Below are 25,999 nucleotides of genomic sequence, written 5' to 3'. Positions count from 1 at the left end.
CTCTTTACAAAGGAATTTGGGAGAGTGTTAAGACCTATTGGCAAGTGTACCAATTTTCACAAGTAGTATTTAAACGGTAAGACCGAATATCGTATCCACATGGAATTTGTTTCACTTAGATTATGTATATTCAGTATGTAAACACTTTTAACTTTGGAAATCAGATAAAAGGTTCATTAATGGTTTAATTTTCTCTAATGTATTATGCTACCTAAACAATGACGAAATAAAATCAAAGCTTTGAAATGCAATAAATATCAAGGTGAAAGCGTCGGGGATCTTCTACTGAACTTTCTCTTGGCGTATTAAAAAGTTTTTCTCTATTTAACGCTATTCTAGCGCTCTTGCACCACCTATTTACTCAGACCATGATTCCTCACAAGAATGAGCCTAACTCTCTTAGCTTTTATTCTTGATTCCTCAACAAACTCATTCTAAAAGAGTTACAATATGCACACAGTACAAAATATACTAGATTACTGCATTCTATTCCTAGATACACAGACCTCTAGCTGCTCTATCAAGTTCTAAGATTTTCAAGCATTTTCCAACACTCAAAAACCTAACTAACATACAAATGGATGATTAAGCCACAAGCATGTAAAATAAGTGCAGATAGAAGCAAAGAACACCAGAAAATAACATTAAATAGATAGTTAGAAGTTTACATTAAGAGTGTTCAATAGAATAACTCCCCAACAATGAAGTTCCTAGCCCTCCATTAACAAGGAGGACTTAATACAAAGAAGAAATGAATATTTTTGTGAAAGAAAATGGTAAAGGATGAAGAAAAATGTCTTCTCTCCAGCTTCAGTGCCTTCTTCTCTCTCTTTTCACGTAGTATATGCTTGGTGCCCTTTCATTCCCACCATCGCAGTGTTTTAAAGGCTTTTGGACTTCTCAGCACACAAAGGCGCACTCAGCGAGCATGTCTCGCTAAGCAAGAGTAAGTGAATATCCGCTAAGCGAGCCTGGACGTGCTAAGCACAAGTAAAGACAACGACCTCGTTGAGCAGGCTGGTTACGCGCTGATCTCTGACTTATCCTCTTCTAGGGTTTTGCATCCGCTAAGCGAGCTGGCTGCCTCGCTAAGCGGATGAGACTCGCTTAGCCAATCTGTCTCGCTAAGCGAGTTCATCAGCAGTATTTCACACCTTCTCTTCTTTAGCCTACAAACTAAATTAAATTCAACATTTGTTTAGAAAAATGGAGTTTCTACTTTATAAATTCATACAAGAATGAAAATATTTACAATTTCCACAAAAAGAACCGAAAATTTGAGGCAAGTTGCTATTTTTTAATTATTTTTAATGCACTAAAAGCTCATGAATAGATAAATTAGGCTCTTCATGCTGAAAACCAAAGATAAAGTATCATAATAGATGTGGGTAGAAACTTGGATAACATTAGATGGAGAAAAATTATTAAAATTGCATCACAGATAGTTTTCACATGTTAAGCACCAACATATTTTAAATTTTGAATTTATCTTTAAGCATTCAAACGTGTTATTATTATCTTTATCTTTTATTTTTCTTATATTTTACCTTAAAATCTCTCATCTATCTTATCTTCTATTTTTTTAATCTTTAAATCTTTTATCTCTTTAAATTTTGTCAAACGTCGTACTTATTAATTGTCAAAAATTCGAGTCTTATTATTTTCAGTAATTTAACCTAATGGTTTTAATGGTAGCATGTGCTGAGACACTAAAACAACTCAACCTAATCAAGACAAATGTAACTTAATCCTCAGCCAGACATGTTCAAACCTAACAACCTAACAACCTAACAATAGGAAACGTACGTATTTACCTTGTAGGGTGCACCAGGCCCATGCAATAGTGCAAGATATGGGCGATGCCTGAGATTCCCACTAGCAAGCTAGCTCTTTGGACCCTCCCCTTAAAAATTAATTTGATATGCCCACATATCAAATACTAAACTGATAAGATACTACACTTGATCCTAGCCAAAAGGCCGAGAAAGCTATGAGCTCTTCAGGTTTGAAATTTTTGTTTTATATCAAGAGTTGGGAAACAGCTGTCTTCTAAACAGCATGGGACTTAGTCATGAGTACTTTTCCTGAACAACTTCTCCTTTAACGCTGCTGAGCGCAAGTAACATGGAGGAATGAGGGAATTAAAAAGTTAAAAGAATCCACAATTTCGAGTGGTTGATTGAGAGTTGAGGCTGGGTGTTCTTTGGTCTGCATGGTAAAGACAAACAATAATTCCACTTCTCCTAACAGAGTCTGTAAAATATATAGTTGTCAGGTTTAAAGCGTTGAATCTTCAATTCCCCACCTAGCGAGAGTTCTCTTACCATACAAATACAATACTCCACCACCTCATTATGCACTAAATGCTTGAATAGCCTTTGTAATTGAAGAATGAGGACATCAGAGACTACACACAAGCACAATTCAAAACCTATCTTGGATTTAAGCTAAACCCCATATACTTGATTTATCTATCCCCAGAATATTCACCTTGGTATTACATTTCTTTTACCCTATGTAGATTCTGCATATTTTATGTTTCAAAATCAAACACATGGTAATCTTCCTTATGCATCAGAGCATTCTTAGCCAGGCCATCCTGCCACTTGATTGCATGACCTGTTGATACTATTATTATGTGCATATGTTGCTTCTTTTTTTTTGTGATTTTTTATTCCGGTAGAGATATGCATTTGTGAAACCAAGTAGCTGGTAGAAGTAAATTTTGTAGCTTCTGTATATGCTGGCAGTATATAAAAAATTCTAGCACATTCCTATGAGAATTACTTCTACAAATGTGCAACATAGCAGGGGGTTCAGAGTGAGAATTAAGGTCTATAATGTGCTGTTCCATGTAATAGACAAAGCTGCACGGAAGCATTTGATATAGATTTATTGATTTAGTACCGATGCAAGCACAAATTATATAGTGATATATATGCAACAAATCACTCTTTATGACCAAATGTTTTGTATGTTCAAATTACAATGACACAATTACATACCGTTATAGTTTCCACTTACAATCTAATAGTAGGAGTAACCAATGCTGCAGCAAGGGTTACCAATTGTATAAAGGTGGTGGTGGTAATTTGGATGCAGCTTAGTTGGATTTCACAAGTGTTTAAGGTACACTTCATATATAGCAGGGAAATGTATCATGACCATTGAAGGGTGAGCACTGAAATAACCAAGTATTAGCAACAGTTTAGGGCATAATGCTCCTTACAATGCCATCCCTCTAGTAAAGAAATCGTAATGCTCCATCGCTCACGAGTCACGACAAATGATTTTATAGTGTATTGGGATTAACTTTATGGTGAGAAATATTAATGTGTAATGAAATTTCCATTATGGCGTGTGAACCCATAGGGACGGACCAATCACTCAGTATAACAATGAATTTAGCGGAAGTACCTTTTAATTTGTTGTAGGTAGAAGTAGAATTGATTCTTTAGTTATGCTTCATAGTGGTGACCGTAATCGGATAGTACATCCCAGTTACCAGAAATTCCTTTTAACCAAATTAAATTTTGGATAATATGTGGAATGAATTTCCCGTTACCGCGTGTGAACCCATAGGGACGGACCAATCACTCGGTATTAACAATGATTTTAGCGAAAGTACCTTTTAATTTGTCATGACGAAATCAGCAATAGAAACATAGGAGCCAACACCATCAGTGGCACAAAATATGTCTAAGATGAACAAAACATGTCTACCGAAAAAATACCACGATCATTGCCAACACATCTGTGGCACAAAAATCATACTACTCACCATATCAAGTTCTTTACATTGTTGCGGGAAAAATCATTTTTTGGACAATTTTGGTGTCTCTATCAACTTGAAATTGACAGTAGAGTCATTCCACATTGTTCTGTAACTTGACAAGCCTGGAGTCTTGCAGTGTACTGCTGGGGAACCACCATGCAGAACAGATAGAGAGTGCACTTCAGGCAACCACTCAGGTACCTCCTCCAACTCCAAATATGCACTCTCAGACTGAAACGATGGACAAATAGTTAGAAAACAATAGCGGGGAGGATATGTAAAGACGAGGAGAAACATGAGAAAGCAAACAAACCTTCTGTTTACTAATTCCAGACAGCTCAAAGGAAATTGCCATGTGATCATCTGAATGTGATCATAAATCAATGAATAAGTAAAAACCAAGTACCAGCCAAAATGAACAACATTACCATTCTGGAAGTCCAACAGTTAGCAAAAACAATAATCGAAGTATAAAGTAGCCCAAGTTAAAAAGCCAAAATGAACAACATTACCATTCTCAAAGTCCAACCAGTTAGCAAAAAATATAATCAAAGTAGCCCAAGTTAAAAGCCAAAAAATGCACCACATAGAATATATAAATGTAATTACCATCCTCAAGTCCAACAGTCTTAAAAAACTGATGCACATCTGCAGTTTCAAACTGTGATTTGATACATTTCTTATGATCGTGCAAGATTTGTTCTTCAGAAATTGCACTGGGAGGAAGAGATTCCTCTAATGGTTTCAGGGTCTTCTTATTTTTTATCTCAGGAACCTGTGGCTTCCCTGAGTTTGAAATGTCAGAAAGTGCTTTCCTGCTACGAGTGAGTGATTTCTCAGAAGCTGGAATTCTTTTGTCACTTTCAAGATTCTTTGACTTGTGCAATTTCGGTGCCTGTGCCTGACTAACAGAGGGTTTGCCCGTGTACAATGAACCATCAAGGCCTTTCTTTCCATCAAAATGGTTGATGAGGTTCCCTGCATTGGATAGATCTCCAAGTGGTTTTCTTCCCCCAGCCCTAACTTTCCTCTGTCCTGTTAAATCAGCCTTCTCAGAAACAGTTCCTCCTCCTGCACCAGCATTAAGAATTGTATCATAGGCATGGTACAAACAACCAGAGAAGCAATTATTGATGGAACATTTTTAAACCAAAAGAACCAGAACAATACCATTAACGTGGACATTGAGGTTTTGATTTTGAAACAAGCGACCAGTTCGTGTTGCCATTTGTGTTAATGTTGTTAATGTTCAAACGAACGTCCTGCATATATTGTGAAAGGGTTAAACCATAAACTTTGTACTTCTAGTCCTCTCTCTCATTTTAAAAGAAAAATCAATAAATCCCAAAATCATCACTTGGAACCAAATTCAAGATTTTAAATTTTCACTAGATCCTTCATCTCATCAAACTGGAGTAAGTAAAAAGGTAAATCTAAAACAAGCCCCAAAAACATAAAACCCTAATATTGAACATCACATATTTCCTGTGATTCTTGGTTGCAAATGCTCAATTAAATGAACCAGACAAACACTATAATCATTCAAGATTTCAATTTTCCAAACCAAAACGAAACCCTAGATTCCAAGAACCACAAAACCCTCTCAGTTTTTCTTCTTCCAACCTGACTGAACGAAAAAAAAATGAAACAAAATCTTCCTTTACACTACAGAGAAGCAGATAAACCCAACACGCATGCAAGTAAATAAAATAAAAAAATCTCGTAACACAAGAAAACGAAAACTTACAAGTAACGCTTTCTTTGATTTCTTGATTAACTCGCGTTTCTCTAACAATTTGATTTCGCTTTCTTTCTTTCTCTATTCGTTGATCACTTTGAAAATTGGCTTTGGCACAAACCGCATCTTTATATGAACGCAATGGGTTTCAACGGTAACTATTAGTCTTTTACATTATTGTCCCTCGTAAAGAAATACAATTACTTTAATACTCACCCTATTTCTTACCGTTGTTTTGCCATCTCACTGCTTTTCGGTTCAGTTCAAGAGACAGGAGGCTTTTCGGTCAAATTATTTGTTTTACTCTTTATTTGTATTAGGAAAAAACAATAATTTCCTTCATTTTTGTGGGTCAATTTTCTTTATTAACATTTTATTTTATTTTATTTTATATATATATATATATATATATAATTTAGGAAAGAGAATTTTTGAGTCGGTAAATAAATTTGAGTAATTACTCTTATATTTCAGTTTAGGAGATGGGGTTTTCGGTTCAATTATTTGTTTAATTTTCTACTTGCATTAGAAAAAAATAATAACTTCCTCCATTTTTATTGGTTAATTTTTTTTATTAACATCTTATTTTACATATTTTTTTTTTATATGTGTATATATATATTTGATTTTGAAAAGAAAATTTCTTAATCAGTGAATAAATTTAAATATTTATACTTATATTAGATATTGAGTAATCATTCTTATATTAAACAATTTTTAAAAGCAACATAATTTTCTTTTGGTACCTACCATCTTCTTTCATCCGTTCCTTTTTCTTCATTCATACAAATTGTATATTAATCTTAAACATTTTCATTAATTTTTAATATAAATCTTTTAAAATAAAAACCATGATAAAATTAAGGTAACTCTCTATTTTACTAATTATTAAACTTAGATATTCTTTTAGTAAAATTTAGAAGTAAGACAATTCATATAAACCAACATGTATTTAAAAAATATATTGAAATAAAATTAATATACACTTCAATATATAATAAAAAATATATTATAAATATAAAAATTATATAGTGTAATAGAAATATAGACACATAAGTGCGATAGCATCTTTATTTCTGCTACTACATAATAATGAAATTTCATAAATATTAGTAGTTGATTAATTAATGATATAAGGTATAAATTACCCATGCCATGCCCTAAGAAGTAGGGCATTTGCAACCCAAAAAAAATATGTCTTTGTATTCTCACTTCTATTATGTTATATTGTATATAAATTAAAGACAAAAAATACAAACATGATCGTATATTTATTTATTGTTGGAAAAATAATTTTTATATTTTTTTTAAAAAACCACATTTCAAGTTTTTCAAAATAAATTAAAACAAGTAGTGGGATAGTTTGAAATTTTAAAAACAAAAAAAAATATAATATTTAAGTAATACCGATTATTTAAAAAATTAAGAAAATAGTGGAATAATATAAAATCTTAAATTTTAAAAATAAAAGACTAGTGATGTCTAGTGATGGTGTTCAGGCTTACACACAACTTAATGAAAAACATTCTACATAGAGGTGTTCAGGCTAGTGATGTCTTTTGCATAAAAAAATAAAAGACACCTAGAAGAAATAATAGAATAGTTAGATATAGGCGGCAAAGTTCTCTTTTATTAGCAAAATATTTTTTAGCATATAAAACATTTTAAATCATAAATTATTTGTATTTTTAATAAAATATTATTTTGAATTTTTAATCCGTAAAAATAAAATTCATGTATTTCAAAATTGATAAAAATTCAATATATTATTTAATTATAATAATTATCAAATCCAATAATCCAACACTATTCATCTAATCAAACATAAAAATAAGTTGATCTAGTCCAGTCCTAAATTATGTATGGACTTTTGGCTCAACCTAACCTTTTGGACTCTTGGGTTGACTCAATTTATTAAACGGAGTGCATGAATTATTGTAAATCTTATTTTTTATTTTTATGGATAAAAAATTTATATTTATCAAAAGAGTTTAACTTAGTTAATTAAATATAAAATTATCAAAATGAGTTCAACTTGATGGACTTACCTAACCGGCTGTGCAAAAGAAAATGAGGCCTAAATAAAAAAAATGGGTCAAATTGGAGGGAATTGAATCTTACACCCTGATACTTCACCTTCCAATCACATTTGAAGTTATTAAATTACCCTTAATGAATAACAACTTCAACCTTGTCACCTCCCTCCTTCAAAAACCTACTTTAACAGCTCCTTTCCCACGACGACAACATCTCCCATCCGCCTGTAGCCTACTTGTCACCATTAAAGGTAAGTAAGTTTCTTTCGTCTCTTTTGGCATGGGTGGGGATTGGGTTTTGGTTTTGGTGGCGAGTTGGTTAGGTGTTGGATTATGGTTTTGGTGGTGGGGGTTGGATTCTAGTAGGGAAGGTCTATAGGTGCCAGAATATGTGTTTCAAAACACCTATTTCGGAATAGCTATTTCATACTTGTTTTGAAAATAGGTGTTTCAGAATGCCTATTCCATAATAGGTGTTCCAAAATAGGTATTTCGGAATAACTATTTCGGAACACCTATTTTGAAAGTGATCTAACTATTTTCTAGAATGGTTGTTTCGGAAGCAACAAATGCACTTCAGAATAGGTTTTCTGTAATAGTTTTATTTTTTGAAAAGGTGTTCTAGAAAATAGTTTTCCATAATGGTAATTTTATAAGCAAAATAAGTCGTTCCAAAAAACATGTTCTAAAAACATGTCCATAATGTGAACGAAAAGCGTTGAAACGTGGATGATGTGGAGATTTGGAGGAGGAGAAGGACTTTTGTGTTAGAACCTTTGATCGTTGTTGGAAGAAGACTTGAGTTGGAGAATAAGATAAGAATTGGAAAGCAAGGTGCATTGCGGGAAGAAGAGAAGAATGAATGGAAGGGTGCACAAATGCTGCAGGAGGGGAAAAAAAAAAAAGAAGGAATAGGTTGAGGTTTTTGAAAAAATGGAAGATGTGAGATACATACAGGGAGGTGTAATATTCAAGTCTCCCATTTTGATTGGTGTGAATAATAAAATTAAAGATAACAAAATCATATTTCTTTTATTTGATACAAATGATTCATTTGACTCATAAAAAATTATGATAACAAATAAAACAAATATTTTTATTGCATGTTTGATTTAAAAAAATCAAACAAATGAAAATAAGAAAAAATCTTTAATTTTTATTACTAAAAAATTTATAAAATAACTTTTTATCTCAAGGTATTAAAAAAACACACATATATAGACTTCAAATCATTCATTCTTAAAATAATATAATGCAGTATGGGCAGATTGGTGGTATAATTAAAATAGTTTATTAGTTGGAGATAGGAATTTTCTTTAATTAATTTATTGTAATGTTTTTGCCTCACTCGGTCATTCATTCTTAAAAATTAGTTCGCTTGACCGCGGGTTTTCATTGGTCCACGTCATGACCTTCGTCCTCGCGGTCATGGGTTTCTTTCTTCGGTTGCTTTTTTTCTTGTATGTGTCGTGTGCCAATTTAGAAGCATTGCTTTGTAAGTCATTACTGTCCTCTTAACTCAGTCTCTCTGCTGATCGCTTCCGAATAGAGATCCATTCTAAAAACATTTTATTAAACCTCCAGTTAATTAAAAGAAAAAAATTCTGAATAATCTAAAATTTGACTGAAAGATAAATAATACTTGATTAAATTTTTTTGCTAATAATTAAACTTAAATACCATCCATCAATTGTAATTTTAACATATTAATCAGTAATTAATAGAATAAGATCCATTCGTTTTCATTCCCACAAAGTACAACATTTTTTCAACACATACACTTCCTTTCCTTCCCACGCGCCTCTCGCACGCACTTGTCTTCGCTGACATGTTTCTTCTCCCTTCGCATTCTAACTTCTCTCCTGTTTCATCCATCTACTCATTTCTTTTTCTTTTTTTTTAGATTATTTCATGTATTTTTAAAATAGAAGATGATTATGTTCAAGTTAACAAGATTACTACGTGGTATAAATAATTCTAAATATTTAATACACTTACATACTTAATATTTAAACTTAATAACACATGCTTAATAAAAATAGCTTATTAAATTATTTAATATGATAAACTAGGTGAAAAATTAAAGACTTACAAGCTAACTAATTTAATTAAGGAATTATAAGATTATTTTGATGGTTAAAAAGAGAAGGAAAATAATTTTGGGTTCAATTTTTTTTATTATAAACTAATAATTAACATTAATTGAAAAGAATTAGGAAATATTTAATATTTTCATTCCTAGAAATTATGATTCTTGAAAATCATAATTCCTAATTCCTAAGGATGAATAAAACCATTTTAAACTTTTTGTTACAAGTATCTAAATGAGAAATGTGAAAAATTGAGTTGTGGAAAGTTCTCTTATGCATAATGGATACTAATTTGACAATTTGGGGATTAAGTCCCATATTAAAATATAATTTGGATATTTTTGGAGAAATATTGATTTATATATAGTATAAAATTATTTTAGGTTAAACAAATTTTGCCTAGAAAATAAAGAGAAATACCAACTATACTTTATTTGATAATTATCTTTTTAATACTCTCTTTGCCATTGAAAAAATTTTATTAAGAAATATAAAATTTGATGAATATCACTTCTAAATCATTAAATAAAAATGTTATCCACTAAAATTGATATTTTTGAATAACATTCAACAAATTCAGAGAGAGTGAGTGTTAGAGAGAAAAACACAAAATACTTTGTTATTAAAAATTAATTTATTTATCTTTTACTTTATTAGAGGTACATTTTTAAATTGAGTTTAATTTATACAAGCGGTCAACAACAAATATGTTGATATAAACATTTAATAAGTTTTGATTATTTTGTCATGTTATTTTATTTATTGACAGTAAATTAAATTCCTATTAAAGTTTTAAATTTACCAATATTAGGAATTACTATTATAGAATTGAGGTAATACAGTACACTGTAATTATGTTATTTTATTCATTGAAAATAAATAAAATTCCTATTAAGCTTTTCAATTTACCAATATTAGGGATGACTAGTATAGAATTGGGGTAATTTAAGTAAAATTTATAAATAAAAGTAAATTACAAAAAATAATAAAAAATAGTGTTATTAATGAATGATCATCGTCCTTGATTGAAAATTTGTAGGAACTATTATTAAATAAAAGTTATTTAGGAGTTATTCACTCTCGTTAAGCCAATTTTATCCTAATCCTACATATTGAACATTTAATTTAATTTTTTTATTTTTAAATATATTTCTTAATTTTAATTTCACATTTAACTTCATCTAACAACTATTCCAAAAAAATATTGGCCATTTCAAAAATTGCTATAAATTTTTCATTCGTACTCTTAATTTTTTTAAAACTTATTGTCTATTTCAATCAATCCTTTTTGTCTTTGTTTATAACTTACATTTCAACTTTTTTAAAAAATTATAAATTATTAAAAATTAAATTATTGCAATATAATTTGTTTATCTAAATCCAAAAATTAATTTATATGATAAAAACATTTATTATAATTTTAAATTTTATAAAAATATATATTTATTTTGTGCATTGTATCTATAGGCTAAAATATTAATTTTAGAAATAAATTATTTACCAATAATAATTTACACAAGTAGTAACAACTTATTTTTCTTAACCGATTACTCTATTATTTAAATTTTGGTTAATCCTTACATATGAAATAAATTGTGTTAGAAAAAAATATATATATTTCTAACATAGATGAAGATTACTTCGTACCAATATTATTATCTGATAAAAAATTTAATATATTATAAAAAAGAAAAGACACTAGTATAAAATATTTTAGAAACTTATCCAATCACAATTTATTACTTATATTAAATTTATTGATTTTTAAATAATTATTTTAAAATAATTTAAATAATAATTTATAATTAAATAATAATATAAAACTGTTTTAATATTTATATTTATAGTTAGCGAGTCAAAAGTATTAAATATTAAAAATAAATTTATTTCCTTAAAAAAGAAAATAGACATTTAATATTTATATTTAATGAGTCAAAAGTTAATAAAAAGATAAAATAATTCCACGATGAAACTAATATTAAAATATATTAAATAAAAATAATTTATTAACTTAAAATATAAAATAAATATTTAATATTTATATTTATAATTAATGAGTCAAAAGTGAATAAAAAGACAGAATAATTTCACGATGAAATCGATACTGAAAAAATCTTGACAAGTACATAATATTCGAAGGCGCGCGTGAGCGTTGGGTTGCGTTAGCCGAGGAGAGTTGTCAATCAGGAGTTGAAGCTGGTATATGATTGAATACGAAACCACTGCGTTTCGGCTCCTGTGTTCTTGATCATGGTCCGTTGGAGAGTTGAATTCTCGAATCTGAACAAATCTAACGGCAGTGATCTAAGCGTGTGCAAACTGAAACGCAAGAGAGGCATTCACATTAGTTGAACCGTTCAAAAATAAAAGGAATAGAGAAAACCCCTTTGCTCGCTTTCTTAATCGAATTTAAAATCCCCTCCGTTATATTCATCAGAATCACTCCAACATTTCAACCGAAAGAAACCTCTCTCTCTCTCTCTCTCCCATGCGTTTCTCAAAAAACCAAAGCTATTAGTTTAGTTGCTTCCTTATTTTCTTCGCCAGAGATCGCAGGATGTCGTCACCGAGGTTCCCAGGTGGTGGAGCCTCCGATTTCTACGGCGGAGCAGGAGGATTTCCCAGTCAGTTCACGGCGGTTCAACCCACCATGAACAACCACTCCGCCACCACACCCCGCCCTCTCTACCGATCCCAACCTTCAATTCTGCTTAATCCCTCGTCCCACATCGCCCAACACCAACCATCCCCTCTCATCGGGAAACGCACCCTCGCCGAATTCCAAACCCACAACCTCAACAGCAGCAACAACAACAACAATAACCCACTCCTTTCAAACTATCTACTTCGTTCTGTGAAGCCCAGAACTTTCCAACACACAGAATTATCCACCTTTCCGTCAAATCGTTACGGCCTTCCCCTTCTCCACCACCTTCGCCCTAACGCCGTTAACGCGCAACAACAACAACCGGTTACGAATTCGATCCTCCCCAACACAAATTATTTCCCTCCGGTTCGCAGCAGACTAACCGCACCCCACGAACTGGAGAAGAACTCAATAGACCGCCGCCTCCAGGAGTTGGAAAAGCAGCTTCTAGAAGACAATGAAGACGAACAAGGCGACGCCGTTTCGGTCATTACCACCACCACCACCACTTCCGAATGGTCACACACAATACAAAACCTAATCACTCCGCAGAAACCCACGTCTTCGTCTCCCACTTCCTCTACGACGTCCTCCAACTCCTCCGTGGAATCCACCAGTTCCAAACAGTCCCTAACGGAGGCCGCGATCGCAATTTCAGAAGGCAGGTTCGATACCGCGACGGAGATCCTAACCCGATTATTGCAGAATTCGGATCAACGCTTCATCAATTGCATGGTTTCCGCGCTCAAATCGCGGATGAATCACGTCGAGTGTCCACCACCGGTAGCGGAATTGTTCAGCATAGAACACGCCGAGTCAACTCAGTTACTATTCGAACACTCGCTCTTCTTCAAGGTCGCGCGCATGGTCGCCAACATCGCAATCCTCGAATCCGCATTAACCGAGAACGGGAAGCTGTGCGTGCTGGATTTCGATATCGGCGACGGGAACCAATACGTGAGCCTTCTCCACGAGCTTTCGGCGCGGCGGAAGGGAGCTCCGTCCGCCGTGAAGATCGTCGCGGTGGTGGAGAACGGCGCCGACGAGAGGCTGAACAGCGTGGGCTTGTTGCTGGGGAGACACGCGGAGAAGCTAGGGATTGGTTTCGAATTCAAAGTGCTGATTCGGAGAATCGCCGAGTTGACTCGCGAGTCGCTGGATTGCGACGCGGACGAGGCGCTGGCGGTGAACTTTGCGTACAAGCTTTATAGAATGCCTGACGAGAGCGTCTCCACGGAGAACCCACGCGACGAGCTTCTGCGGCGCGTGAAGGCACTCGCGCCGCGCGTGGTGACGCTAGTGGAGCAGGAGGCGAACGCCAACACGGCGCCGTTCGTGGCGCGCGTGTCGGAGTTGTGCGCTTATTACGGCGCGCTGTTTGACTCGCTCGAGTCGACGATGGCGCGAGAGAACTCGGCGCGAGTTAGGATCGAGGAGGGACTGAGTCGGAAGCTGGGGAACTCGGTGGCGTGCGAAGGAAGGAACCGCGTGGAACGGTGCGAGGTGTTTGGGAAGTGGCGAGCGCGTATGAGCATGGCTGGGTTCATGTTGAAGCCGCTGAGTCAGCGAGTCGCTGAGTCGATCAAAGCGCGACTCGGTGGCGCTGGGAACCGAGTCGCGGTAAAAGTAGAGAACGGTGGGATTTGCTTTGGCTGGATGGGAAGAACTCTCACCGTCGCATCTGCTTGGTGTTAATTAGTTAACTCTACTTTTTACTTTTTATTTTCTATGGATATTGTATACACATTGTTATTATATTTTAATGTTACATAGAGATTATGGAAAGCTAAAAAAACCATAGAGTTGGAAAATTGTGTTAAAGTATACCCCACTCCTCTTCCTTCTCCCAACCAAGCCATAGTAAAAAGTGTTTGGATTCCGAGAAAATTTATGTGACTTGATGCAGCATTTATGAATATAATGATTCATTTATGTACTTTTATAACCATCACTTGGGTGTGTGAAAGATGTTAGTTGCAGTTTGGTAAAGAGAGCCAAATTTATGTGACTCGTATGCATTGTAGGATACTTTCTGTCATCTAATTAGGGTGTCTTTTGTTTTTTGAGATTACATTTATAGTTTTTTGATTCATTTATGCTGGAGGGTAAATTTGTAAAGCACAAAAAGAGTATTTGAGTAAATGTAAATAAAATTTATTTTAAATGATTTTTAAAAAGTATAATTTTGGATAAATATTCACATATATGACATAATATTACTATTTATTTTCATAACTATGCTAAATAAATACAATTATGGCAGTTTTTTTTGTCATCATAGGTGATAAAATGAGTTATCCGGCCTCCAATATGAGCTGATCCGACGGGTTTGTGAATCTAATTACCTAGTTGATATTTTAACATGATTTTAATTATTTAATAAAAATTCAAATATTTCAGTAAAAAATTAAAATTAAAATACACAATGAATGCATCTAGTTTATTTTCTTTTTCTTCGGCAAAAAAGGTAAAATTCTTTTCGCTTTTCTCGGGTCGTGAGTTGTGCAATTTGCTGCTGCTCTGTTTTTTTTTTTTTTTTAAACGGTGCTATTTGCTTCTTATATTTTTCTATTTAATTTTGTATGCATTATCTAGATGCTAGCAAAGCTATAATTCGGTGATGAAATTATTTTTTCATTAATTTAAAGTAGGCTCTTGTTATGATACGTATATATTCTTATGGTGGTGGCTTCGCCAAAAGTTAAATAAATAAATAACAAGAGAGCCAAAAGAAAGGAAGACGCTTACACTATAGATAGGTGGATGGTTCACGTGCAGACGTTGCAACGTAAAATTTTTTGCCTTATATTTCGGTCGTTACAACGTCAAGGGTTGCCGATTCTTGCAAATTGGGGAGATTCATGCAAATTGTCAAAGCGTGTGGTAGGTCTTATTTATACAGTGGTCATCCTGATAAATATTTCGTATCGAGCTTGGTTTGATTTGTGTGTGTTTTTGCTACTTGGTTTGATTTGTGTTTGAGATTAAAAAAAAAATGCACTGATGAAATTTATTTAAATTAATTCAATTAGATTGTTAAAGTTTATTAATCAACCCGAGGCAATTTATTTTAAACAAAATCGAACTAATTTAGTTTGGATTTTTACATGAATTAGGTTATGTTTGAATTTCTACTAGAAGTATCTCAAACATATTTTTGAAAAATAAAATCAGTTTGCAGATCATGTTTGATTATCCAAAAATATGTTTGAGAGTAAAAATTTTGGCTGAAAAAATAATTTTAGAAGGAAAAAAAAAGACCTTAGATTCTTTGCAAATTCAATTAACAAACTTAAATTTTGCAACTTTTAATACAAATAATGTACTTATAGTTATAAATAATAATGCTCAAGGATTAATGCATTATTAAAAAAATACACTGAAAAAATTCAATTCAATTAAAATAATTAGATTATTAAAGTTTAGTAATCAACCTGAGACAAATTATTTAGAACATAGTCGAATTAATTCAGTTTGAGTTCTTACATGAATTGGGGTATTTTGGATTTCTACTAGAAGCGTTCCAAAAGTATAATTGAGAATAAAATTACTTGTGTCATGTTTGATTGCCTCCAAAATATATTTGAGAGTAATTTTTTTATTTATTGAAAATTCAATCTTGAAAAAATAGGAGTTGATATATTTTTGAAAATTCAGTTAATAAATTTAAGTTTAACCCAAACTTAGCCTTAATATATGTTTTCCATATTTTAGGAACGTTAACATGATTTATGCCTCATTTACACTTACACATTCCTACACTTTTTATTAGCTTGAGCCTTGAAGTGTCCGTGCAAGTATTTTGCAGGTTCTACCACCGTCAAAGCTCCTCAGTCACTCGTTAGAGTTATCTTTGAATTGTGTCAGTTTGCCTCCTGAAGCGTCCACCATGTTAGCCTATATAAAACATGTGGCCAGAATAGTGACATTTGGTCGTAAATGTACAATGGTATCATTGGAGTATACAGAAAAAAAAATGGTTTCATTAGAACATGGACATTGGTAGGTCGTACTTATTAAGAGAAAAGTAGCAAAAATTAAACTAGAAATGAGAAGGGAAACAAATACTGACAAAAAAAGCTAACAAAACTGTGGCCACACGGAATTCAAATATATACGATATATTATTAACAAAACTTAAATGCATTACTATAGTCATAAAGACAAAATTGTCGGATTTTGTGGGGTGGTAAACATGATCCAATTTAGTTTTGAGGATTTATTACTACATTATTTATCTTATTCTCTGAATGCAGGGTTGTTACTCTGATAAATTATTGAATTTTCATTTGTTGTTGACTATATGCAATTAATAAATTAGTATGTAATGAAAATCATCAACGAATATTTAATAAATTTGGTAGTCGAGAACGAGAGTTTGAGTTAAAGAAAAAAAAAATGAAAAAAGTGGTGGGTTTAATCCCCGGTAACATTCACGGATAAAAAATATCTCTAATAACAATGAAAAATAGAACTATATGACAGGAGAAAAAACCTGCAATCCCGAAGACGTTGGATTGGATGTTTGAATTGATAATCACCAACATGTTGCCCAAAAGCAAGAGAAGAAGTCCATGTTTTTCAACGCAAAAGTAGGAACAATGAATAGTGCAATAAAGTCACAACCTTTTAAAGTTGAAGCATCGTTCACTGGGACTTTTAAAAGAAAAAAAAATCTTGGAAAATTGTACTTGTAGAATTATGATGATGACAAAGGAAGAATATGTGATACCCTGCAGTTATAGCTACTAGTACTACTTACTAACACTATCAGTCTAACTATTGATCATGTAAACTACTTGTAGCATTAAAAGTCAAAACATAATTTTATTACGTATAAGACAACAACTCTGTATATCAGTTGGATTTTGTATTTAGGAAATCTACAGAGGTGTTTGATTTGTCTGTTTTTTATTTTCATTTTCACTGAAAACAGAAAATGATGATAAAAATGTGTTTAGTTAAATTTTTGAAAACATTTTCAGTGAAAATGAAAATAAAAAACAATCAGAAAATGAAAATAATAAAAATTTCATTTTTAGTATTTTTAGTTGAAAACAGGAATCACATTGGTTAAAATGAAAATGAGATAACAATAAATATAATTTTAAGTAAATTTAAAAATACAAAAAAGACAAAAAGTTAATATATCATAAATTTTCAGTGTTTTTATTTTCTAAATACAGAAAACAAAAAGTCAAACCAAACATATTTTTATAATTCTAATCTTTTGAAAATAAAAACAGTTTTTAGAAAATAAAATCAAAAAATAAAAATACAAACCAAACACACGAGAAATCGTTATTTGTAGAGTTATATAGTTAAAAACACTAAATTAACAAAGAAAGAAAGGAGATTTGCTTGGAAGAAAAGGAGAGCCTCACAATTATGTTACAATTTGTAAGTGAAAGAAAATTTTGGACTCTAACACAATTCTAAATTCCCAACGAAAAAGTCCTAAAAAAACTCAGAAGTTATTAATACAAGCCATTCAACACCTAAACTCAAAAGTTGGGATTTAATTCCTAATTGTAACATGTAATCGTGACTGTGTCACTTTATTCTAAAATGGGTGAATTTCATGTATGGAAAGAGAAAAAATAATTAAGTGTTAAATAAAAGTTTTGATAATCTTCTAATTGCAAAAAAAAAAAGACAATCAACTACAATTTTTTTAATTTAATTTATATATACGTATATATTTAAGTAATTTACATACACTCTTGGTCTATATATAATTATCTAATAAAAATTCGTCCTATTGTCATGCTATATTAAATAATAGATGATGTGATGATAGGATAAATTATTATTAAATATTTGTGCAATAAAATTTAACAACTAGGTTCAAGTTATGTCGATCACACACTCAACCCATGCTATAAATGGCTGGGCTAAAAAGTTACGATTCCATCTAAGTTTCTAAAATGAAACTCAAGTTAGTGAAAACTCAACTTTATTTTAGTTTTTATGGGATAAGACATGATTAAATCAATCTAAAAATGCTTTAATTTAATATGGATATTTTTTTACAATTTTATTGATGTCAAACTTGTATGCTAACTTTATTTTTTGGTAGAACACAAAATCAATCAATTCAATCATTGAATTTAAAGTTCTTATAAAGTAGATAAAGTTTGTATGATTTTGTTTAATTTTCGTCGATTATTAAATTATCCAATAACTTTTAATTAATAATTTCATCCTAAAATTCATCCTTTGATTGAAAATTCATTTTACACATAATATAGACAAAAAATTATAGTAATTCAGATTATTTGATATTTCATTCATATATATATATATATATATATATATCAATAATTTGATTATCATGTTATTGTTTATTTATTTTTATAAAATTTTACACAAATAATTAAATTAATATATAGTTATAATTTAATGATTAAATCGATAAAAAAATATGTTATAAATAATTATTGATAATAAAAAAAATACAAATCACACTGATATAATTTCATCTATCTCCTATTAATAATAGGCTTGAATGTTTATTTTGTCCCTTAAAGTTGGGTGTCTTTTGGTTTTTGTCCCTATTTTTTTTTTTTAATTTCTCAATTTAAAACAAATTGTCTTACTCCATGAAAAAAATTCGTAGATTAATTTTGGAGTGACTATAATATATATATATATATATATATATATATATATATATATATATATATATATATATATATTATGGAAAGGACCTTAAAAAAAGTCTTTTTTTGTTGATAGACTAAAAAAATAAATTTTTAAAAAAGTGATCCAAAATTGAGAACAAAAACCATATCAAAGCTTTAGTAATACTACAATTCCCCGATAGTGGGACATTTGTATGAATTCACAAATGTATTTTTAATGGATAAATATAGTTAGACACCTAAATTCTATTTTACATCTAGTGAGAGATAAAAATAGAGGTATAATAGGTGATATGACCTGATAAGAAAAAAAATAGGAATTTTTAATTAAATGTTTAAAATATTGATGTGTCGAAATTTCATAACCCATTTGAGAAATATATGCCATGATAATCTTCTTTCAACATTAAAAGAAGTTGCAAGGGTGAAACAAAATTCTCGAATGATTTCATTTAGAAAAATTTGCAATAATTGTGTTTAGATATAAATTAGACACATTAGATCTTAATATTAAGTCATTGTGTGGGGGAGAAATTGATCACTTTAAGTTACTATTGTCATTTAATCAAGTTGAAGAGAACAATTTCTGATTGAGAAAAAGAAAAAAAGGAATATAAAATGAAAAACATAGTACAAGAAAACTTAGTATATTTGTTCATTTTTTTTTATATAGAATATGCCAATTTCTTTACTTTGGACCATGACTCTTTTTGCATATGATTGGTAGTTTGTTTCTTGAGAATAACTTCTCCTCTATTGTATATTGATTTAGAGAATGAAATCATTTCTCTCTCTCTCTCTCTCTCCAAATTTACAATGTAAGCAATATATATAGGTGGTATGGGGAAAATCCGCAATTTTTTGTCCATACATGCATCATCTAGCTTCACGTCCAAGCCATTGCCCTAAATGTACGTATGCAGCATCTTCTTCCCTGGCATTCGATCTTTTGGTTGCGGCTTTAATTTGGGAGTTCCATTCTATATAATTATCAAAATTTTAATTGAGTTAATTTCCTCTCATAAACTCCCCGAATCCCGATTTAAGTCTTGCATGCATTGAAGTATTTTACCACATATCTGGCCCGTTTTTCTAACTTTCTTCTACCTTCTGGAGGCTTTGTTCACTAGCTGAGCAGAATATCTGCAAATTTGACTACTATTTGCAATTGAAATTATAACTACAAATGGTCCCAACCTATTTGGAATGCCAGGACAATTCATGTACACATAAAAAATTTATTATTAATAAATTAAAGCAAATAACCTAGATAGCAAATTCATAATTGTATAAGTTTGATTAATTAAATTGACTAGTTGAATACATACACAAGACGGTCAAGTTGTTGTATCTATAAGAATATAAAAATTGAAATTTATAACTATAATAAAAAGAAACCGATAGATTTAGATGGTAGCAAAATTCATGGATATTACATATATATACTTGGTTTTTAAACACAGAAGGATGTAATTCATTGATTAAAAAAATTTAAAGGGCAAAAGTTCCACATAATTCAAAATTAAAAGCTATAATATGTAATTAAATATAAAGAATTCTTAGGGAGATATCTTTTGGTGTATTGTCCTGATACCTGAGTGTAATTCAATAACTTCTTATTAATTTTTCAATAAATAATTTACAAGTCTTATTTTATATTTAATTACAGCAGCTTTCCCGCCTCGATTTATAATAGAAAATTAACTTATATGTATATTGTGAATATAAAATATTTTTATTTAAATATTCCATAGGAATATATGTATCTTATTACCACATCATATTAAAGATGCTTGCTTTGTTGATATCGTTTTAAATTCCAAGAAAAAGTTAGTGGGATTTAAGAAGATTTTTGCATATCCTTTGGTTGGCCCTCTACACCGATTAAGAGACACACTCTTCATATGGTCTCATTTCACAATCAACCATCTTGGCAATTATACAATTGATTAAACTTATGGTTGTAATCAGAAAATGCTAAATATCCATTGCTATATCCATTATCCTAAGCCACGTTTCAAGGATGCTGTTTTGCCAAACTAAAAAGGGTTTTGATGGTCAATAAAGGTAAAGTGCGACCCCACAGGGCCATAATCGATTCGTCTCTCAAACAATTAATTTCAACTCAGGCTTGATGCCAGGTTCCATCACATGTATGGTCAGCCCAAATATAAAACCCCAGGAGGCCAGTACTATAAATATTGAGGGACAAACACAAACTCTTTTTAATAGACATTTTAGTATTAGTAACAGGGAGAAGATTGTGTTAGGAGAAATAAAATCTATTTTTGCTAATTTTTATGTTTTGGGAGATCAGTCTCATAGTTTTATTATGAAGATCTTTTTCTTTTAAAAAAATAAAATATAAAATTATTAAAAGATGTTAATATTAATTCCTATTTAACTATTCTTATTAATTAATTGACAAAGTTTATAAGAATTTCACTTATTAGTCATAATGAATGCATTGAAAATAATATGTTAAAAATAAAATGTAAACAGTTTTCGTATAAATATATTTATTAATTATTTAACTAGTCTTTTTAATGCACATGTAAGAAAGGGATTACTTGTTTGAAAAAGATGGAGATTGGCTCAATTTCTATAAGATTTAATTCAATATTCATTTATAGACTTACATATTTAATAAAAACCTTCAATCCAAAAACAATTAAATTGATAATATTCAATTAAATTGCTACTAGCTGTGTTGTTATTATTTCTTTTCTTTTCATATGTAAATCTTGGTTACTGAATCCTTTTTACTTTTATTTAATCATGTATTTTATATTTTTTTTAATCAAAATGTCTTTTATATATCTGTAATATCCACATCTTATGAAAAATATAAAAATGTAAATGTTAATTTAGAACGGCGAGAACTATATTTGAAAAGTTTTACTTAATTTAGACCTAAGCTTTTACTTAGTGCGCATCTCCCTTATCCATCCCTCATATTTAGAAAAGTTTTACTTAATTTAGACCTAAGCTTTTAGTAGTGTTAATAATCTCTTTCCAATGACTCACCCAAAAATTCCTAGATTGCCACACAATTTTGTTATAATTTGCCATATGTAATTAAATCAAAGGAAGCCCACTTAATTGATGTTTGGACTTTGGACCAATTCCAAGTTGGGATCTATGAAAACCAAAGCTTATTTTATTGCCACACTCCATATATATATATATATATATATATTTTTCTGTATGGACTCACCAATTTATATGTTAATGAATGTACTTTTGCTGCTGGAAACATTAGGGAGTGACCACGAATGCAATTGAGCAATTAATGAGAATTATGCTCTTCTATGTTATCCATTGCTGGGCCGTGAGAGAGGAAGTGGACATCATTTATTTATTTTTCCTTATTCGTGCTTCAGTATGGAAAAGTGGAATTTGAGTATTTACATTCTTAATTATTTTTTGAACATGTAGCTCCTTAACCCATTCTATACCCATCTATTCGGCCTCTATTTACATTATTAGTATGCTCTAACCACTACTCATTTTATTTCTCCCTTTCTTCCTGAAATTGGGCCCAATGAGCCCAACATCTGGTGGAGCCCGAAGCCACTTTACATGTTTTTGAGGATATTGTCTTATTTGTTATGGTCTATTTTTTTTTAGTAAAGCTCTAAATCTTTCAACTTATTGAAGTTGAATTTCTGCTAAAGTCTCCATATCAACCCAAGATTTTTCTCTCCCTCGCATTAATCAATTTGATGTATTTTTATTAAAACGATCAATTTTCAATTCCTTCTTTGAATAATAGATATGGTGTGTTTGTGTGTGTGATTGTTAATTATTTTTAAAATTTTTAATTTACTCATTTTGTTCCATCAATTAAAATATATTCCTTTAACAACATGGACTATGTATATATGTTTAGCTGTATTAAATTGTGTAATTTTTTTTAATCAATACAAGTCTCACACCTTTATTTCTTTTGTACTAAATAATTTTAATTTAAATATTTTTTTATTTCATTTAGGCATCTCCTTTATTTCTTTTCCCATAACTAAAAGGATAAATAATCAATTTCGTTATTAAAAGTGTGAGACACTGATAAATTAGTGGTGATGAAAAATTTGAATTTAATTTCTAAATGTTAAAAAATAATGATAAATTAATCTTATAGATAATTTAACGACAAATTAATTGTAACTTAATGTTAAATTAATTCTCAAATATTAATTTTAATAACAAAATAATTTTATAAATTTAACAACTAATTTAATTTATCACACATTTTATGCATTTAAAAATTAAATTTATATTTTTTATTTTTTAAGTATGAATTTATTACTATATCACTCTACCAAAAAGGAATTTTACTATTTACTCCAGCTGAAAACACACTTTGTGATGGAGGACAGTACACAAGCTCACTTTACAACCCTTGGATAAAAATAAAATCCGCTTTACAAACCCCACCACTTTCCATTCCATTATTGGTAATACAAGTGACGTGGGCGATCTCGCACCGTTCATCTTACCAAACTATACCCTTTTTTTCTTCCCAGCATACCAATTCGTCACGCATATCACTTCCACTCTAATATGCTTCATCATTGGACCAATTTGTTTAAACCAAAAAAAATAATATATATATATATATATATATAATTTTTTTTTTAAAAAATAGATAAAATTTATTATTTTAAATAATGATTTATATTTTAAACAAATAAATTAGAAAACCAAAAAATTATTTATTTTATCTTAAAAAATATTTCTTTAAAAATAAACTTAAACAAACTGACATATTATTTTTAGAGTATATAACTTTGTTTATGTAAAAAGTAGTTAACTGTAAGAAACTTTAACAAAAAATTAAATACTGCATTTTTTAATATAAAAATTTGTCATTTTAAATATTTATAATCAATATATTATTATGTTCATTTTATATAAGATGATATGAAAAAATGTATTAAGAATTTATGTCGATGTTGTAGAACGTAATATTTAAATTACTATGTGTTTTGGTTGATATGAAAGGTGTCACCTTTATTAGAATTTATAATCTTGTTTGTTTTCTTCTTTCCTTTGTATCTTTCTTACAGATCCAAATAAAGTGTTTAGAAAAAAACGTTAAAGAACATGAAATACCACGTCAATTGGTTAAAAATAAAAAAAATAAAATCAGTTAACAATTTCACTGAATCAGTAGATTTCACATTAGGAGATGCTAACCGAATATACACTTAAAAACAACTGATTGATAAGTATTTATAATAAAATTAAATAAAAATTATACAGTATTCAATATAATAAAAAGTAAAACCTTTAGTGATTATATAAAGAAAGAAAGACTCGTGTGCGTGAGTGTCAGTTTAAATAATTTTAATTTAAAATATTGTTATTAATTAATTTTCTTTGTTAATGGAATTATTAGTTTATAATTTTTTTTATAAATTTTAATTAGATGAAAATGGCAATAATGCTTCCGTATTGAAAATGAAAAAGATGAATTAAATTAAATAAACAGCAGAATGATGTGATTGCTCATTAAAGAATTTGGTGGATTTGGGTAGGTCTAGACATTGAGGTGGATTTGGAAACAGAAATATCATTCCTTCCCCTTAGAATTTTTAATTTATCATTAAAAAATAAATAAAGATAGACTCTTGGAATAAAGTAAATTTTTCAGATAAAAAAAAAAAACTTGATAATCTCAACTTTCACCGAAAGTTACTCCTAGGACAATGCGATATTTTGCTGAAAGACGGAAAAATCAACTACTAGAACTTGCTTAAATTTAGTACATTTAAATGCCGTAGGACATTAATTTTCTCATTCCCATCACAATCTCTCATATTTTCATTTCCAAAACTCAAACAATGCCTAGTTAAATTAAAAACAAGGCAAATATTAGGGTGCGTAATTAGGCACCGTGCGAAAGTTATTACAATGCGATCACAACCGTTGGATTTTGTTGATTTTAAATCAATGGTTCAAATTTTTCTTTCTTTTTTTTTTATTTTTTTTATTTTTTTCTTACTTTTCCTAATTTACCCCCACCATCTACCCTCCCCCGCGGTGGAAGCCCAAGGCAACACCGTCCGCGCCCTCAAGGCCGCCAAAGCCGCCCAACTCGAAATCGACGCCGCAATCGAAGCCCTAAACGCGCTGAAGCTCGAAAAAAGCTCCATCGAGCGCTCCCTCCTCGGCGGCTCCGACCGCCGCAAGGCCTTCCGTCAGTCCGTGGTGAATACCCTTGAACGGCGCCTCTTCTACATCCCCTCCTTCAAGATCTACCGCGGCGTCGTCGGCCTCTTCGACTACGGCCCTCCCGGCTGCTCCGTCAAGTCCAACGTGCTCTCGTTCTGGCGCCAACACTTCGTCCTGGAAGAGAACATGCTCGAAGTCGATTGCCCCTGCGTCACTCCTGAAATCGTTCTCAAGGCCTCACGGTGGTGGGTTTCGTAGAGGAAGAGTCCATGACGAGGAAGGCAACTCAGATCTGAGTGGAAGAAGAAGAGATGAGAGAGAAAATAAACGAGGGACAAGTCTGGAGGAGATGCGCGAGGGTGTGAACGCGTGGCGCATTGTGGAAGCGGAGGAAGAACCAGAGTCCCTGCTGCTGCGACGATGGAGGTGCCGCCCCCGCCGCTGGGCTTCCGAGAGGCCGAGAGTGATTCGCCGCCTCGCTGGCGGAAACCACCGGACCTACGGCGGCGGCTTCCTCGCCGTCTCCGCTGTATTGAGGGAAGTTGTTTGAATTGGAATGTGAGAGAAAGATTAGGGACAAATCTGGAAAGACAGAAAAGAAGAAAAGAATAAATGCAAAAAGGAAAAAAAATCTAAGCTGTCCATTTAATCTAACGTATATATTGATCCTGTCACACGGTGCGTAAAAAGTTTACGTACGCACCCTAGTCTTAGCCATTCTCATGATGGTTAGAGTATCATATTAAAATACGTGTACATTTTTCGTACGTTGTATTGTGAAAAAAAAAAAAAAGAAAAATTGCACTGGTGGTGGTGGTGGATGCATGCTTACCTAATTTGTGCATGCAGTTACACGATATAAATGAGTCTGTGAGAGTGAGAGTGATTCACT

The 25,999-nt window shown here is 31.3% G+C and overlaps 2 protein-coding genes and 1 pseudogene across 2 annotated transcripts; 1 reads left to right on the top strand and 2 right to left on the bottom strand.

Annotated features, from left to right (window-relative positions):
- Positions 1-1,817: 1,817 nt before the first annotated feature.
- LOC114404010 lies at positions 1,818-1,992 on the bottom strand (annotated as a pseudogene).
- A 1,621-nt stretch (positions 1,993-3,613) lies between these two features.
- Positions 3,614-5,651, bottom strand: LOC114402459. Its single transcript, XM_028365033.1, has 5 exons — positions 5,523-5,651; positions 4,946-5,037; positions 4,385-4,846; positions 4,089-4,138; positions 3,614-4,006 (listed from the first exon to the last, which is right to left on the bottom strand). Exons 2-5 carry the CDS (start codon positions 5,001-5,003, stop codon positions 3,815-3,817), a joined length of 762 nt encoding a protein of 253 aa, XP_028220834.1. The 5' UTR covers positions 5,004-5,037; positions 5,523-5,651; the 3' UTR covers positions 3,614-3,814.
- Positions 5,652-12,047: 6,396 nt separating this feature from the next.
- Positions 12,048-14,237, top strand: LOC114403547 (scarecrow-like protein 8). Its single transcript, XM_028366566.1, has one exon. The coding sequence runs from the start codon at positions 12,197-12,199 to the stop codon at positions 13,979-13,981; it is 1,785 nt and encodes a 594-aa protein (XP_028222367.1). The 5' UTR covers positions 12,048-12,196; the 3' UTR covers positions 13,982-14,237.
- The last annotated feature ends 11,762 nt before the right edge of the window (positions 14,238-25,999 follow it).

This window comes from Glycine soja, chromosome 20 (genome assembly GCF_004193775.1).
Source record: "Glycine soja cultivar W05 chromosome 20, ASM419377v2, whole genome shotgun sequence".
Classification (NCBI taxonomy): Eukaryota; Viridiplantae; Streptophyta; class Magnoliopsida; order Fabales; family Fabaceae; genus Glycine; species Glycine soja.
The sequence above is the reverse complement of the archived record's forward strand: the minus strand, read 5'-3'. Positions and strand labels throughout refer to the sequence as shown.